The sequence below is a fragment of the Megalopta genalis genome, chromosome 6, assembly GCF_051020955.1.
Source record: "Megalopta genalis isolate 19385.01 chromosome 6, iyMegGena1_principal, whole genome shotgun sequence".
In the NCBI taxonomy this organism is placed as follows: domain Eukaryota; kingdom Metazoa; phylum Arthropoda; class Insecta; order Hymenoptera; family Halictidae; genus Megalopta; species Megalopta genalis.
Window position 1 is genome coordinate 8,870,795 of NC_135018.1, and position 17,115 is coordinate 8,887,909.

The following is a 17,115-nucleotide window of genomic DNA, read 5'->3' on the forward strand; positions in this document are numbered from 1 at the left end:
AGGTAAAAACATTTAATATTTATATGTATAGTAATACATATTATAATATAATATATTATATTATATTATATAGTATAGTTATATTATATAATATAATATGTAATATAATATATAATATAGTATAAATTATATATAAATAAATAAATAAATTGTACTCTATCCACGATAGATCCAATGGCGCCACCGAGCGAGAATTGCGTGACGCTCGGTGAAAAACTCTGTCGAAGCCCAATTGCTAATTACATCCGTTGAATGTTATCCGACAAAGTAAAAATCATGTCGAACGTTCGCAGCATCCTATTCTAGGAACTTCTCAGATAGAATCGTATGCGTGGAATCATCGTCGAGATATCGTCGTGGAAAGTGCTCGTGGTAAATAGCGAAGAGGAGCCGTCGATTAGCATACGCGTGGTTCGCGTTCACGCGGCAATGGCGCGGTCGAGAGAGAACCAAAGTGAGAACCGAGCAAAGAAACGGATTCGTTCGCGGAAACGATCTCTCGCGAACGGCTAACGATCGTTGATGAACAGGTGGAATAAGAGATACCATTTGGTCGACGGTCGGGACGCTAGCAGGGGTACCAAGTGGCCCCGTGAGATCGGGTCCACCTCCATTGGGGCCGACGATCGCGTTACCAGTAAGGCCAAGATCAACGGTGCCAGGGCTTCCGACGTTTCCCATCGGCTCGGGTCTACGGTTATTACTGTAGACCGGGCCTTGATACCGATTGTAAGCGCCTTGGTTAGCCTGGTTATAATACGGTCTGGGCGGTGGCCTGTTAGTGGTAGTGGTAGTGGAAGTGCTAAGTGAGAACACAACCTCGACCGGGTTCCTAGGTGGATCCGGTATAATCGTTCCGTTCGGGAATTTCCGGACCAGCCTGCCATCCGGGAAGATACCGAATATCACGTACGGGCTGTCCACGTTCCTGGCGTCGATCAGGTTGTCTTCCGGCCGTTTCCGAACGATCGTTTTGTTCGGATAGATCCCGTAGATCAAGTAATCGCGGAGCGGAGCCCTGGTGGTCGAGCTTAGGCTGAAACGTGGCGCGGGCGTCAATCTGCTCGCGCCGAACCGTCCCAGATACGGCGCGGTCGGTCCGGCGGTCGTCGACCCTCCATCCGATGCGGCTATTCTAGCTCCGATAGGAACAGGAACAGGAACGGGAACAGAAACGCTGGCGTTTCCAGGTGCTGCACCCGGTACGTTCGTGGTCCCAGGCGGCGGGCTCGCGGTTCCAGGCGCGATCGTGGTGGTTCCCGGCGTGGCCTCGGTCGACACGAGGTTCTCGTTTACGTCGACGGTGGTCGTCGTCGTCTCGGTAACCGGCGTCACGGTGAAGACCTCCGTGCTCATCGTCGTCGTCGTCGTCGTCGTGGTCGTTATCGTGGTAGTCTGCGTACTAGATTCGGTCGACGTCGGTGTCTCGGTCGTGGTCGTCGGTGTCGCGGTCGTAACGGTGGAGGAGGATGAAGAAAGGGATCGAGAGGACGATGGCACTGCGGGTGTGGTCGTGGGGACGATCTCGGTCGTTTGGCCGATTCCCGAACCAGCCGTCCCTTGGGCGGTTGCCGATGTCGTATCCTGGAAACGGGCAACAGTTGGAGTTTCGTTGTCGAGGCTCGGGGTCGTTTGGGAGTCGACGTTTGTCGTTTGATCGGGCAAGTTAGCGGTGGCCTCCGTCGGGGCCATCGTGGTGGACGTTAGAGCGGACGTTTGTTGGTTAGTAGTGACCCCAGCGACATCCGTCGAATCAACATTCGGCGTTGTCGTCGGCGCGGCAGGCGTTACCACCGTGGTTTGCTCGACGGCGTTAGACTCGGAGGATGTCGACGGTGTACTGGTAACCGTATTTACACGGGAGAGGATGGATATGGGAACCGCAACCGTGGTAGCTGCTTCGGGCTGGTTAGTGCTAGCGTCCACACCAGGCTGAGTCGTCGGCGACCCGGTTAATGGTGCTACAGTTTCCGTGGGAGCTACTTCCGTGACCGGTCCGAGCGTCGTTTCGGTCTCCGTCGTCGCGATCGTGGCGGGCGTCGTAGGATCATCCGCGTTCGCGGTTGTCGCGACCGTCGCGTCCGAGGTTCGTGTAGCCGCAGTCTGTGTTGTTTGTGTCGTTGTGTCTGCCGCGAGCGACGGGGTGGTCGACGGTACGCCCTCGGCCGGAGCCTCTAACGTTTGGCTCGTCGGCACGGTTTCTACCTCGCTGTCGGGTGGGCTACTCTGCGGGGTAGTGGTCGCAGCCGAGTCCGAGGAACTCTCCGCGGGCATAGCGCTCGTAGATTCTACGGAATCCACTTCGTTCTGGGCGGGGTCAACGGTGGTCAACGGGGAAACGGTGGTTAATTCCGGCGCGGCGGCCGGCGTCACCGGCTCTGGGGTCACCGTCGCAACCTCCGGGGTTGTCGACGACGTTTCTGCGGCTTGGGTGGTAGTAGCGTCGCCGTTCGAGCTTTCGACGGACAGTCTGGTCTCGTTCATCTGTTCCGAGATTAGTGTCTTGGCGATGGACATTAATTCGGTTAGTAGCGTGTCAGAGGTGGAAACAACCACCTGGGTGGTTGTCTCCGGCATCGAGCCGGTCGGCTCCCTGGGATCGTCGAGGACGGTCGTTCGGGGGTCTTGTGTCGTCGTTGCCGGTGGATTTGCCGCGGTGACCGGATCGGTTTGATCCTGCGCTGCCTGGGTGGATACCACCGAGTCAGACCTGTCGGTCTCGGTCTCGGTCTCGGTCGCGGTCGTAGTCGCGGTCGCGGTCGCAGGCGACGGGGTTGTTACTGAACCTACTGCGCTCTGTGCAGCGTCTCGGTTGCTCGTCGACGTCGCGTCCGGTTGCTCCGTGGTGGTGGCCTGGGTGGTCGTTTCCGAGTCCCTTTGGGCGGTGGTCGTCTCGGGCCCCCTCAGCTGCGCCAGAACCTCCAGAGTGCTCATCCGGCTGCCCGAGTCCAGAATCGCGTTCGATATATCCGGGATGGGGGTTATCGTGGTAGCCGCGTCTTGCGGAGGAACCGTGGTCGTGTTCAGGCTCGCCTGCAGGCGGGAGAGAATGTCCTGCGCGAAGTCTATCAATCTGTTTCGAACCGTGGACACCGCGATCGTCGCAGTGGTCGTCTCCGCGTCGATCAGATTGTTCGAGACCGCCTCCGTGGTGGTAGGCTCGGTCGTACTGGACTGGGTCGAAGTTGACTCGGACAGCTCAATGGTGTTACTCTCTACGTTCTCGGAAGTCGTTGCGTCGGTGGTACTCGGGACGACGGTCGTTTCAGCGGTCGTCGCCGGGGATTCTGTCGAAAGCGTGGTCGGCACTCTGCCGTAGAGCTCGGTGCTGCCACTCAGGGGCAGGTAGCCGGCGGTGGTGGGGCCAACGAAAGGTTTCGCTATGTTCCCTAGAATCCTCGCCACCGCGGTATCGTCTAACGGGACTGCCGTCGACGTTTCCACGGTGGTGGACTCGGTGGTGGATGGTTCGGATTGCGTGGGCAATGGCGGAGCGCCGGTGGATATCGTGGACGGTTCTGTGCTCGTGGGAACCTGCTCCGTGGTGGAGGACGACTCTGTGATCGTTTGATCGTCGGTGGAGGAAGGTACCGTGCTCGTGGAGGCTTGTTCGGTACTGGTGGACGATTCCGTGCCCGTGGAGGGCTGCTCGGTCGTCGAAAGGTTTTCGGGGGCCGCCGTGGTAGCCACGGGGGTGGTGGAGCTCGCCGGTGGTTCTTCGCCTAATCTCGGGATCAAAGTGCTATCCTGAACCGTGGTTGTGTCTGGGGTCTGTGTTGTATCGCTGGTGGTCGAGACCGCGGGGCTTGTGGTGTCATTGTTAGGATTATTGCCGGTGACGTTAACGACTGGGGCGTTAGAGTCTACCTGGGGAACCCCGTTAACTTGTATCGGCTGCTGTACGCCCTGTAACTGTTCGTTCCTGATGCTAGCGGACTCCACCGCTTGATAGAGGGTCAAGAATCGCGGTTCCCCGGGGCTCGAGACTTCGATCGGTGGTGCCGAACCGGAGTTCTAGAATCAGAAATTTCATGCGTGCAGGGTGCTGTACATGACACGGTGCCAGGTGATCTCCTCGGTACGACGATCTTATTTTCTATGTACAGTTTCGGAGTCCTCGTTGGATCGCGTCGCGTCCCGTCGCGGCGTTACCTCGGCGTATTTACACGGTCGAACAATGGGGGATAACACAAAGTGTCAGGTGTTCGTTCTCTTTACTTATAATATTTCTGCGGACATTAAACCTTTGGACGGCGGACATTTTTCAGCACTTATGGCAGCCACGGCTTTATAGATCCATTCGGATCTTTGCGATTCATTTTCATTCGTATACCGTCAACCCCTTGCACTACAATTGATTTCACAACTTCGCTGATCAGCACCTTTTTCGACCTTAATCATTTCCCCGATAGAACGAGGCAATTGTTGTTTCTTGCATGCTTCCGATTACTTTGATTCCCAGACTTTCATATCAGAAGAACAAAATTTTCGTTGATATTTATTATAAACGAATAACGGTGATATATCACCGTACGAAATCTTTATCACGAGTCCGACTCGTTTGCACAGTGCAAGGGGTTAATACCTCTTGGTTGGGACCAGAGTTAATTCTTTTCGTTAGTTTCAACATTAATAGTTAATAATTACATACGACTTCCACAAAATTAGAATTAACTCTGGGTCCAAGTGAACCCGGCGCCCGCCATCCGAGGGTTGAACCACGAACGATCCCGGCTCCGCAGGAACCATCGCTTCGATTCACCGACTCGATAGGCTCGATAAATAACCACTGTCCGACAAAATCAAACTTTTGTTCTGGGTTCCTATAGCCACTATGAAATTCTTGTAGAGCTTCACACCCTGAACAAGAATCCGAAAAACGAATTGCTCCATCTCACCCTCAGTTTTTTAAATAAACGAACTTTTGTAAAAACCCAAAATTTTCGACAAAAATGAGGTATTGCATGAAAAGTACAAACGTTAGAAAGTTCTAATTGGTGTTAAAAGATGGAGGAGATCCCATTGGATCCCTCCATCGGTGTTGATTACCCATAGCCTCGGCACTGTCGGACAGGGAGAAGCGTGCAGCGAAGCACATGGCGGCAAAACATCGTGTACATGTTGCCGACGAACATTTTCTCGACCTACTCAAAATGTACATCGTTCCGACACTTCTATCGGGCCGTTTCTTCTTCAGAAATGTCTACAGAATGCGATCCTGGGTAGAGTTTTCGTGCTGAACAAAGAACTTTTCGTAAAAATACAAAAATATTGCGCAGAAACTGCTCACGTCGACACTTTTTTCAACTTTGACATCAATTCATTGCTATTTAGGACCAAAAACAATTAATAAATTGCATGCCACTATATTCGGGAAACTCTCCTCTATCTTTTAACACCAATTAGAACATTCTAACGTTTTTACTTTCCATGCAATGCCTCATTTTTGTCGAAAATTTTGGGTTTTTACAAAAGTTCGTTTATTTAAAAAACTGAGGGTGATGGAGCCATTCGGTTTTCGGATTCTTGTTCAGGGAGTGAAGCTCTACAAGAATTTCATAGTGGCTATAGGAACCCGAAAATCGTGTCGGACAGTGGTAATCGACGAAGCCGAATGGAGTCCTCGAGGAGCGAGAAAGGACTTGGTCGATTAATCCCGGGTTTCATACTATCGTACCAATTACAGGCAACTCCTAGCAGACTCGTAATCGAGAGTGAGCATACACCATCTCTTGGCAGCGATACGAACTACGCGAGGAAGAGGAGAAACCGAAGCTGCCCGCCCCGGGTACGGGGAGACACAGGTGCGAGTTAGAAACTCGTTCTTCGCTGATACTGGCGATATACATAGAGACTGGTCGGCCGCTCACTTTGATTTTTTTCTTTTTTCACACGATCGGAATTTCTCAGAGCTGTTGAGATACCCTCTCATAGAGGTCTCCAGCGATGCGTGTTTCATAGGAACTATAGGTACAGTTAGAGCTCGATCGTATAGACACTCGCGTATTCTGCGTTGAAATTATCCGATCTTCAAACTAACTCGGATCGAATTGGACAGACCGGTTGTGCAGCGTCGGTTTGCTTCGCGGAAGGAGCCGACGACCGTTTGACGAAGCTGCAATTCGCTGTTTCCGGCCGGCTGAGAACGATCCCGATCCGCCCACGTGTCCCGGATGACTTTTCGAGGTTGTTTTAACGGACACACATTATGCAGCATCCATTTACTTTCACTCGTTACCGAGTGTAACGCCGTGAAACGGTCACGAAAATGTGGCTATGCAATCGGAATGCGACGGCAGCTAGAAAGCGAGGTCTCCCGTTACGAAAAGTTCCTTTCCGAAGAAATTCATTCATCCGGCCGGGTCACAGTCGCGTAACATTTATCGAACGCGCGCAGCTTCGCGGACGGCGTAAAAACGTGCGCGGAAAAGAAAGAAGCCTGATTAATGGACCCGCGCTACAACGGACGGACGGACGGACACGATACTTTTACGAGTTGCCGCGCTTGCCCGACCTTAACCGTCGAAACTGTTTACGAACTGAAAAATTGCCAAGAGAGTCGGTTAATGCTCTACCCGTAGGAGTTTTGTTTTCCTGTTTGTGTTTTTCTTTTCTTGAAATATCGAGAGTCAACGTTAAGCAACTGCTGCGGTGTATGCGATATGTATACAGTAGAGACTCCCTTATCCGAATATTTATTTTGAAAATATTCTGGTATCCAAACGTTCCATGATCTAATCATTGCATTATCGACGCGTTATCATCTGGTAGTGAACTCGAATGACGAATATGTTAGACAATAGAATGTTTTGGTATCAGGATGTCACGAAAATAACCGTTCGGATAAGAGTGCCTCCGCTGTATAATATAAGTCATGGACGCGTTTAAGAGTTTCGAGAAGAACGAACAACTGCGTGTCGCGTGCAATCCAGAAAGCAGAACATTTATTACCAAAGTTGTATATGCGTGTATATATATATATATAATATCCATATGCTATATGAATATATACAGTATGATACAGTATATTTATATTTATGTTGATAGCGACAAACGTAAGTGCCTGTACATATTAGTCTACGGGAGCCCAAGAGACAAAGATACCACGAATCACGAACTAGACAACGTTAATCACAAATTATTGGTTAGGTGTTTTCCTTTTTTTTTGTTTGTTTTAATTTTTCATTTTTTTTTATTGATTTTCTGTTATCCCCACGGTTTATCTGCGTTTTTATCGATCAACGTGGGATTCTACTGTACTTTGTTGTTGTTGTTCGAGAATTATTCACAACGATGATGTTTGTCGTGCGATCGACACCGGCGACGATGTTATTATCGGTCGTGTACATATATCCTGCGAAATCAATCGTTATTAAGCACTGTTGGAGAAAAGATTAGAAGATAAGAGAGTACGGAAAACTAGTCGTATATAGCGGTAATAACTCTTCGGGAACGGCAAAAATTCCTGGAATAATCGATGAGAAGAAACATTGGTAATGATTAATGGTTGATGGCGTGTATGGCGGTGTGCGCGCGACTCGAACGACTCGTTCAACGCAAATTATTTGTGTCTACGTCAATAGAATCGAGATTTCCTGACGTGGTTGCGATGACACCGATCCGGTCGGTCCAAGACGGTGGCGCGACCGCTTCCATCTCCTCGGACATCTTCGTGGTGAAAACCTTTGAAGCACACAAAAAACGACCACACTGACTCACTGTTAGCTTCGACTTTCTTCCGTCCACGTAATCTTACCTCCGCAATTAGCGACACCGTCTGTTTCTGTGTCTGTTTCTTTCACACGGGTTGCGTTCCGTAATTTTTTTTAAACGCGTCCCGTTCGTTCGATAAACTTGCTTTTTTTCTGTTTTTCTTTTTTCTTTTTTTTTTGTTCAATCGAATCTACGTACGTTCGGGTATACCCTCGTCTCGTCTCGTCGACCTATCTAAACCGCTGTAATGGAACAGGCTAAATCGAAACACAAAGTATCCTATAAGAATAATTTTGGCAAGAGCAAACTGTTCTTTCGAAGTCGAATTGGCAATTTGTCCTGGAATCGTAGCTTGGCCAGATATTTCTGATAGAATATTGTTGGTTCACGTGAAAGAATAATTCGAGGTGATAATGATCTTACCTCTACAGGGGTCACTGGAGTGGTGGACGAGCTGGTGATCGATGGCACGGTGGGCTGGTAGCCGTTGTTCTGCTTCCTGACAAACAATTCGGCGCCCTTGTATCTCGCACTGAATCGAGGCGGCGATCCGCTCGGTGTGATCCTAGGACCCGAATTCTGTTCGCAAACGATAGCAGAGACGTGAGCATGGTCCATCCGACAGTCCCCAACATTTTCCTCGGATCACTTTTTCAAATGACGTTACTACCAATCGAATGTTAACCTTTTAGGTACGGCTGAATTCTGCGCGAGGCTATTTCTCCGGACGGCAGAGTCTGATGTGTACTGTACAGAGTCTGATACTGTATATTCTGTCTGTATATACAGGGTGTCCCAAAGATGTCTCGCAATCCGAAAGTGGCGGGTTCCTCAGGCCATTTGAAGCAACTTTTTCCTTTATAAAAGTTTTCTCCGAGGCACCGTTAACGAGTTATTAACGAAAAACAGTGACCAATGAGAGGCGAGATCAGTTGCCGCGAGGTGGCCGAGCCAACGGCGCCAGCGGTCGAGCGGTCGAATCCCAGCTCAGCTGGCGCGAGGCTAAAATGAACGGAACTGGACTTCGCGCGCTGGTTGGCTGGGCCGCCTTGCGTCAGCCGTACTCGATTCTTATTGGTCACTGTTTTTCGTTAATAACTCGTTAACGATGCCTCGGAGAACATTTTTGTAAAGGAAAAAGTTGCTTCAAATGGCCCGAGGAACCCGTCATTTCCGGATTGTGAGATATTTTTTTGACACCCTGTAGACTGTTGTAAATCGATGTGAAGACAAAAGAAGTGTGAAACAATGCATATGAAGACGATTATTTGATTCAAACGACGAGCGAGTGAGCTACTAGAGCAGGCCACTATAGTGGCGCGTCGTCCAGAGAGATGACATCCGCGAAAGCCACTATAGTGGCGTGTCGTTCTGAAAGATGACATCCGCGAAAGCCACTATAGTGGCGCGTCGGGCCTAAAAGGCTAATCGTCCACTATCCTATTTCAAGTTACGCTACCCGTTCGTGTACCCGCACTCCCATTCGCGGCTACGTTTATCCAGTTATTCGAAACGTACTACTCGCGTGCTGCACTTTGCATTCAACGCGCGATAGTGTTAACCACATTTTTTACTGGCCAGTAACGGGACCACGAACGTTAACACTATTTTTACCAAACGGAGCGAGAGGTACTTCTTAAATTTGAACTTATTCTCGTAGTTTCTTTTTGTAATATTATAGTTAATGGGTAACTTCTCATGTATGCTCAAAAAATAAGTAAATAAGTTTACGAATCTATTTGTATCGTAGTATATTCGTAGTGACGATTGTAAAATACATTTGGCAAATATAAACGTACAGTGGCCCACAAAAGTGTTCGTACACCTTTTAAAACGCAATAACTTTTTCAAAATTGAACCAATGACTTGAATTTTTATTTTTAGATGATAGAGGGACTAATCTACTAGATTGATATGCTTTGTTCTAATTTTGCTATTATTTGGAACGAAAAGAAAAAATTAGAAATCCTTGTTTTTTAACTTTTTTATCTGAGCCTATAGCAAAAATTTAGAAAGTGCCTTTTGTAGATCTCGATAACTTATATGCACGAAATCGATTAACTTAAAGTCGAGTTACAGGCGTCGAAGGATTTTAAAAACAGCAGATCTCTTACAATTTTTGATAAAAATCATGATAAAACTGCGATTTTTGCGATCTTTAATTTATTATAACTCGTAATAAACGTGAACCAATTTTGATACCGAGATCTACGAAAGACATTTTTCAAATTTTCGATATAGACTCAGATAAAAAAGATAAAAAAACAAGAGATTTCTATTTTTCGTCATTCCAAGCAACAGCAAAGTTAAACAAAATATATATTTCAGTCATCGTCTAGTAGACTAGACCATCTATCATCAAAAAAGAATTCAAGTCGTTCAGTTCAGTTTTGAAAAAATTATTGCACTTTAAAGGGTGCACGAACACTTTTGTGGGTCACCGTATACGAAAAGTTGGTAAAAATAGTGTCAAATCGCGGATTTTCGATGCTCTGTAATGTACCACAAGATGTTTACCTTCTTCGAATAAAGTTAAGAAAGAGTTATTTAATTATCCAGCAAAGATTTTTTTATCCTCCAACTCTAGATTCAATTACCCCTTATCAGCCCTTCGCACTCGAACGGCGCCTCCGAAAAGCGATTAAAGTTCATCGTTTCTCGAAATAATATTCACGTTATCGATTTGTCGAAACCGTAAGTACGAGTTTATTATCGAGTTCGATTTAATATTGTATGCGGAAGATGCAAAATACGAAACGAAACGAGGAGATCCCGTACGCGGCGAAAGACTCCTCGGTTTCGGAGCCAGTTTCGAGTGTGAAGGGTTAGCTCCGCTCGCGGAATGAAACGTCTAAAAACCATTCCGAGTAAAATGTCAGAAAATCAAAATCCAACTGGAACATCTCGAAGGAGATTTCCGCGATCCTGTACCCAGAGAGATAGAACCCGAGACACGGAAGAGAGTATTTCTCGATGTTCGAAGAGCAACCGAGGAAAATCGACTTAGAACGAATAATAAAAGGAGAATTACCGCGTTGTTAACGTTACTGTAAGCGCTGGAGAACACCGGCGTCTTGTTACCAAGCGAGTTAAGCAGCGGCGCCACGGTGCTTCGCAGCTGTTCGAGCAGCGAGGCGTTGCTCGCGGTGATATACGCGGTTCTGGTTGGGTTGAAGATGTTCGTGTTGCCGCTGTCGCCGTTGCTGCTGCCGGTAATGCCAGTATCGTTCGGCTGCCGCGTATCGTTCGCGATCATCAGGTTCAGCTGGGGTTCCTGCGATACCGATGGAGCCGGCGCGGCGGACGTCTTCGGCGCGGCGGTGTACTTGGGCGATCGCGGAGTGATGGCGACTCCGGTGCTCTCGACTCTGGTGGTCGACTCTACCGCCGTGGTCGGGACATCGGAGTGCCTCCTATAGGTAGCGGTTCTGGGCCTGAACTCGAGCTTCTTGGTCTGCGTGGCTGGTCTCTCGGTGCTGGTCGGTTTCGGCTTCGATTCCGTGGTCTTCACGGCGGCTTTTTTCCTCGAGTATCTGCTGGTGGCCAGCGGAAGCTTCGTCGGGCCCTGGTACTCCGCCTTCTCTGCCGTGGTCCGGTCCTTGGGATTCTTGCTGTACCGGGGCCGGAAGGTGGGCTTGGTAGCGCTCTCGATGAACTTTGACTTCTTCGCGACGATCTCTTCGCTGGGGCCGTCCGACAGCTTTTGTCTCGAGGTCAGCTTGGTGGTCCCCTTCGTTAGGGTCTTGCCGGTGGTTGCGGTGGTAGGGTCGGGGACGGGGGTCGCTGATTGCTCCTGAGTGTTTCTACCGCGCGACCGATAGGCGTACGCTTTCTTGGGCTTGAAGGTGGTGATGTGGTCGTAGGTTCTGGCGTTCTTGCCGATCGGCGAGCCTTCTTCCTTGGATCGTTTGGTACCGCGGCTGGTCGGATGGACCTTGGCAGTGTCCTGAGTGGTAGCCGACGCTTCCTTCGTGGAAACGGTGAGGGCGGAGGAGGGGTCTGGCCGGAAGGGTTTCGTGGTGTCCTCCACCCTCTCCTCGACCGAGATCGAAGTGACCATCCTCTCGGCTATGATCTTCCCTTTCTTGGCGCCGGTAGGCCTAGAGGCGATCTTCGAAGGATCCTCGAGACCGTTCCTCGGGCCGGTAAGCTCCGAGGACTTCGCTTGGTCTTCCTGCGAGCTCTCTGTGGAAGCTCTGCGACCCGGCGGGCCAGGCTTGGTGAACTCGGGCAGCTTGCTCGTCCCGTCGGTCGGTTTCGCTTTCGGATACGGATTCGGATTCAGATTCGGATTCGGACTTGGATTCGGTTTCGGTTTCAGTTTGCTGAAAGAGGAGGAGGCCGTGGTTGCGTCGAGATCATTCTCCTCGATGTTCAACTCTGGCTTCACTAACCTCCTAGCCAGGTCCAGCTTGAGCCTCGATCTTTCGGCGAAGAGTGCCGTGGTCGAGGCCGATTTCTTCACCTGAAAGGGTCGTTCAAAGTGCTCCGTTTTAAGATAGTCGGGACCAACCGGCGAGAGTAAGGCCGGCTCCGCAAGCTCGAGCAGGGAGGGCTCTGTTAGTGTGCCACGGTCTCGACGAGATCTCCGTCGACAGGAGGAGGCGTTCTCAAGGTCGCTCGCTAAGCTTACCACGCGCCGAGCAAGAAACGATCGTACACTGACCACGGGGAGGAGGAGGCAAACCGTCGCGACGAGGCTTTCCTACGCGAAGAAGAGAAGCCTGAGGAACCGCAGAAACGAGACGATCCAGGCTGCCATTTGGCTCGTAACGAGCTCGAGCCACGATTTCACGGAACTGGACAACAACTGAAAGGTTTAATGAACACTGTTTGTTATATCTGGCCGGGAAGGGCGCGCGCGGAGGATCGCAAGGGTGTCGCGAAGGATCGCGGCGGTGCGGAAGAATCGTTGCACGGCCAAGTGAAAACGGTGCACGGGCCAATGGAGGAGACGGTGGCATAGAAAACTAATCGACGCGACAAGCCCGAGGCTGACTAAGCGTTTACTGTGTACAGTAAATTCTCCCACAATGTTCCTGTTAGACGTCTGCTCGCATTGTCCCTGTGTTATTCCTACGCATATACGTTATTTCTACGCCTATGCCAGGGTTCGTTGAAAACGGCTACTTCGACTAGAATTCCCGGAACGACAATTTGTAGTACAATAGCATAACCTTTTTCATTTTAACATTTTAAAGCTCGATTTTGTCTTCAGATATTGCTGATAGTTTTCTGATTGAAATGAGACCAAACGTGATACAGCGTTTAATCAGATGTTTCTGATTCAAATAAAATCCAACACGATATAATCTCGATTACATTGATTTGTTTAATATTTATCGTGCAATTCGTTAATTCCTCTTTTTCGATTCCCATCGCTGCATAAAAATGATCTAAGGCATGTCGCGTTCCGTCTCATTTTAATCGGAAAAATCTCCCGATACAGTAAATTCTCTCCAATTGTCATTCAACTTGTAAACGAAAATGGACAATTTGGAAAAAGGAGTTACGATTATTCGTGCCTCGCGGCTCGTTTTCATAATTGTTAACAATCGGCAATTATAAAAACGTGCCGCGAATCTCGAATAATCGTATCCCGGCTTCCTAAATTATCCATTTTTTTGTTTACAAGCTGAAGGACAATCAGAGAGAATTTACTCTATATTGAAGAAATTTTCATGTATAAAAAATTAGAAATTAAAAAGTGAAAGCATCGGTTTTATTCTAGCATTATTGTGGCATTATTTATGCTGGCCGCTGGCTTCTAAGTTTACCGACTACCCTGATTTTCGTTCAGTCTCTCCCTCTTCCTCTCTCTCTCTCTCTCTCTCTCTCTCTGTCTCTCTCTATCTCTCCCTCTTCCTCTCTCTCTCTTTCTCTCTCTCTCTCTCTGTCTCTCTCTATCTGCTCTATCTGCTCTCTCTCTCTCTCTCTGTCTCTCTGCTCTCTCTCTGTCTCTCTGCTCTCTCTCTCTCTCTTTCTCTCTCTCTCTCTCTCTCTCTCTCTCTCTCTCTCTCTCTCTGTCTCACGAGATGTCGGCAACTATAAAAGCAAGCCGCGAGACTCGAACGATCCTGTCTAGTCTTCTCAAGTTGTCCACTCTCGTTTTCAAGCTGAGAGACAATGCGGGAGAATTTACTGTACTCCGTACGAGTCAATCGTGCTGCGATGGTTGCGCGACTACTGTGTGTCACAACTCGCTATCTATGCTCCCCCCCGTGCACCGGATAGGGGCAAAACAAAATCGAACGATTTTCTGTCGGTGTTTGGAAAAAAGCGTCGATCAAGCGATTAGCTGCGGTGAACAGGTGACATAATTTGGTATCGTTACGGAGAGAGCTGTGAACGTTTTTTCATTTCTTTTCCCTTCCGAGTCGATTCTAGAACGAATGGAGAACCAGTTTATCGTTTACTGTTTACTGCGCGGCTGTCGCGTGTCGCCAGTCTATGTGGAATTTTGCGGTGCAATTGCCCCTTAGTACGATCGGAAGCTGCTAATCTTTTTCTTGTTTCTCATTTTCCAACGTTAACGGAGCAAAGCATTACGGTTCAGAGACAGGACGAGAAAAGTCTCCGCTCGTAACGCTCATCGAAGGGGAAATGGATCCTTTCGAAGAAATCAATATTCCAGTAATTGCAAGGCGGAAGACCATTTAGTTTTACGTAATTTCGTCCAGAAATAAGATCTTCGGTCGTCCTCCGGGACTCCTCGTCGAAAAATCGCCGTTCATTTCATTTCATTCCATTTCCTTTCCCTTCCCTGGAATTCTATCCTGGAAGCTCTCGTCACGAACGTTCTTAACTATCGCAGCCGCTTCAGTCGTTCAGTATTTTCTTAAGCTTTTTCATAAGCTTCACAGAAAGTCTCGCGAATTCGGCAGAAAAAAATTGAAATAATTCTTTCTGGTATCTTAAGAACTTCCGTTTTTTGCATGTTTAATTTTAACAAATAAATAACTAATTGAATTCAAATATCGAGTCTTCGTACGTAAATAATTCATTGAATTCGAATGAAAAGATTTCATGTGTAAATAATTAATCGAATTCTAATGAAAAGATTTCATGTGTAAATAATTAATCGAATTCAAAGGAAAAGATTTCATGTGTAAATAATTAATTGAATTCAAATGTCAAATCTTCATACGTAAATAAGTAATTGAATTCGAATGAAAAGATTTCATACGCAAATAATGAATTGAATTCAAATCAGACAATTTCACACGTAAATGATGAATTGAATTCAAATAAAAAGATTTCATACGTAAATAATGAATTGAATTCAAATCAGACAATTTCACACGTAAATGATGAATTGAATTCAAATAAAAAGATTTCATACGTAAACAGTTAATTGCATTCAAATAAAAAGATCTCATAATTATGTATGAAAATAAACAAAAGGCACGGTACACAATTGGCCACCCCGCAGTAACTGGCTCTGCTACCCTGTTTCATTATTAGCCAAGCAAGCGCATCTCGTCCGTTCGTAACGTATTCACGAGGCTGCGGCATTAAAACTGAAAGAACGTGTCGGAACGGTTCGCGTTGGAATAAATCAAAACATGTTACGCGCAGGTAGGTCAAACCAGTCTTCGCTTTCTCCGCGGCGATCTGCCGAAACAAAAGCAAATCGAACGAAAATCGAAAACCAGTTTACGGTGTTACAGGCGGGAGCGCTGATCAACGTAACCGGGCCTCTCCACGGTAAGTGAAAGACGATCGACGGTAAAACCTTGTTTCGGTTTCGCGTTCGCAGGATGAACAAGGCCGCTCGATATTTCACCGCGAAAATCGTCCAGCGTCGTTTTCATTTCGGACCTTGAGAGAACTCCTCGTCGAGGACCCGTCGCTCCTCGAGTTAAGATATCGCTCCGTCCAGTCGTGTTTGGAGGTGGACGATATCGCCGTAGCATGCTGAACCCCGCGATGAACCACCAGAAAAAATCCCCGTTTCCCCTTTCCACCGACCGCGTTTCTTTTTAATTGTTAATCACGCACCATCGCCCAGTCCCGAGTGGTCGTCGATGGTGCCGCAAGCAACGCATTCATGGTCCGCATCCTTCACCCACATACTCGTATCGTACGACGTACATGTACGATCTTAATTGACTCTGGATTAGGATTCGCTCTGTGTCTCACGGAGAATCGACGAACGTTGGGATAATGTTTGGAATAGAATGAATATACAGGGTGTCCCAAAAATGTCTCGCAATCCGAAAGTGGCGGATTCCTCAGGTCATTCGAAGCAATTTTTTCCTTTACGAAAATTTTCTCCGAGGCGCCGTTAACGAGTTATTAACGAAAAACAGTGACCAATGAGAGGCAAGATCAGCTGCCGCGAGGTGACCGAGCCAGCGGCGCCAGCGGTCGGGCGGTCGAATCCCAGCTCAGCTGGCGCGAGGCGGCCGAGCCAGCGGCGCCAGCGGTCGAGGCGGTCGAATCCCAGCTCAGCTGGCGCGAGGCGACCGAGCCAATGAGCGGAACTGGGCTTCGCGCGCTGGTTAGCTGGGCCGCCTCGCGTCAGCCGTACTCGATTCTTATTGGTCACTGTTTTTCGTTAATAACTCGTTAACGGTGGCTCGTAGAAAATTTTTGTAAAGGAAGAAGTTGCTTCAAGTGATCCGAGGAACCCGCCATTTCCGGATTGCGAGACATTTTTGGGATACCCTGTATGTTAACGGATGATACGATCGATCGATGAGTTTTCTTTTCTACGATTCTACGTGTCTCGGGTAGGCAGAAGAATGTTTCGAGTTTGTATCGAGAGTATCGATGTTCTCTGACGAATGTTACGTGTCACGGAGGATCGAAGTGCGTGGTTTGAGTTTTCTGAAGGATCCAGGGAGGTGAATTGGCTATAATCTGACGCGCGTCAACGTACGAGGTTAGCGGGACTGGCGCTTCCGACGCGAACTCGCGGGGAAGTCCGAAAGCACGTCGAGAACGATGACGTAAGCTGGCGGTGGGAGCCGAGCGTCCCATAGACCTCGGTTTCGCTTGGGAAAGCCGAACGAAAGCTCGCGAACGGTCTAGAACGCATCGGACAGAGGAGGGGCGGATATTCAAGCGGATACACACGCGATGATACAGATATGATAATTTGCAAGTGAGCCTTACGCGTTGCGATCCACTGGCATTTATCAACGTTAGAGGGTTCACAAATAAACTTTGATCCGTGAAATATCGATTTCCTGCGGCTGATGTATCGAGGTCGTCGGGCTCGATCAGCCTCGATTTGGTCCTCGATCGTCGACCGAAGACGCTCGTCTGTGGATCCTACACGAATATCGTTATCGATCTTCAACAAGTTCGTCGCTTTTCCTACCGTTAATGATTTGTCTCCTCTACGACATATTTTAATGAGATGTTCCACAGTCTTTTCGCAGATGTTTTACCACG

At 48.4% G+C, this 17,115-nt stretch overlaps 1 protein-coding gene across 10 annotated transcripts in view; it reads right to left on the minus strand.

The window, feature by feature from the left end:
• Nucleotides 1-17,115, minus strand: part of LOC117223835 (uncharacterized) — a 76,089-nt gene that overhangs the window by 17,851 nt on the left and 41,123 nt on the right. For 5 of the 10 annotated variants that reach the window (XM_076523061.1, XM_033476376.2, XM_033476375.2 and 2 more), the window contains exons 6-9: nucleotides 16,834-16,992; nucleotides 10,745-12,178; nucleotides 8,137-8,292; nucleotides 547-4,014 (exon numbers count right to left, since the gene is read on the minus strand). In XM_076523061.1, the coding sequence (XP_076379176.1) occupies nucleotides 547-4,014; nucleotides 8,137-8,292; nucleotides 10,745-12,178; nucleotides 16,834-16,992 (5,217 nt within the window). The remainder of the gene's footprint in view (nucleotides 1-546; nucleotides 4,015-8,136; nucleotides 8,293-10,744; nucleotides 12,179-16,833; nucleotides 16,993-17,115) is intronic. The other 5 variants (XM_033476379.2, XM_033476378.2, XM_033476380.2 and 2 more) reach the window with 4 other exon arrangements.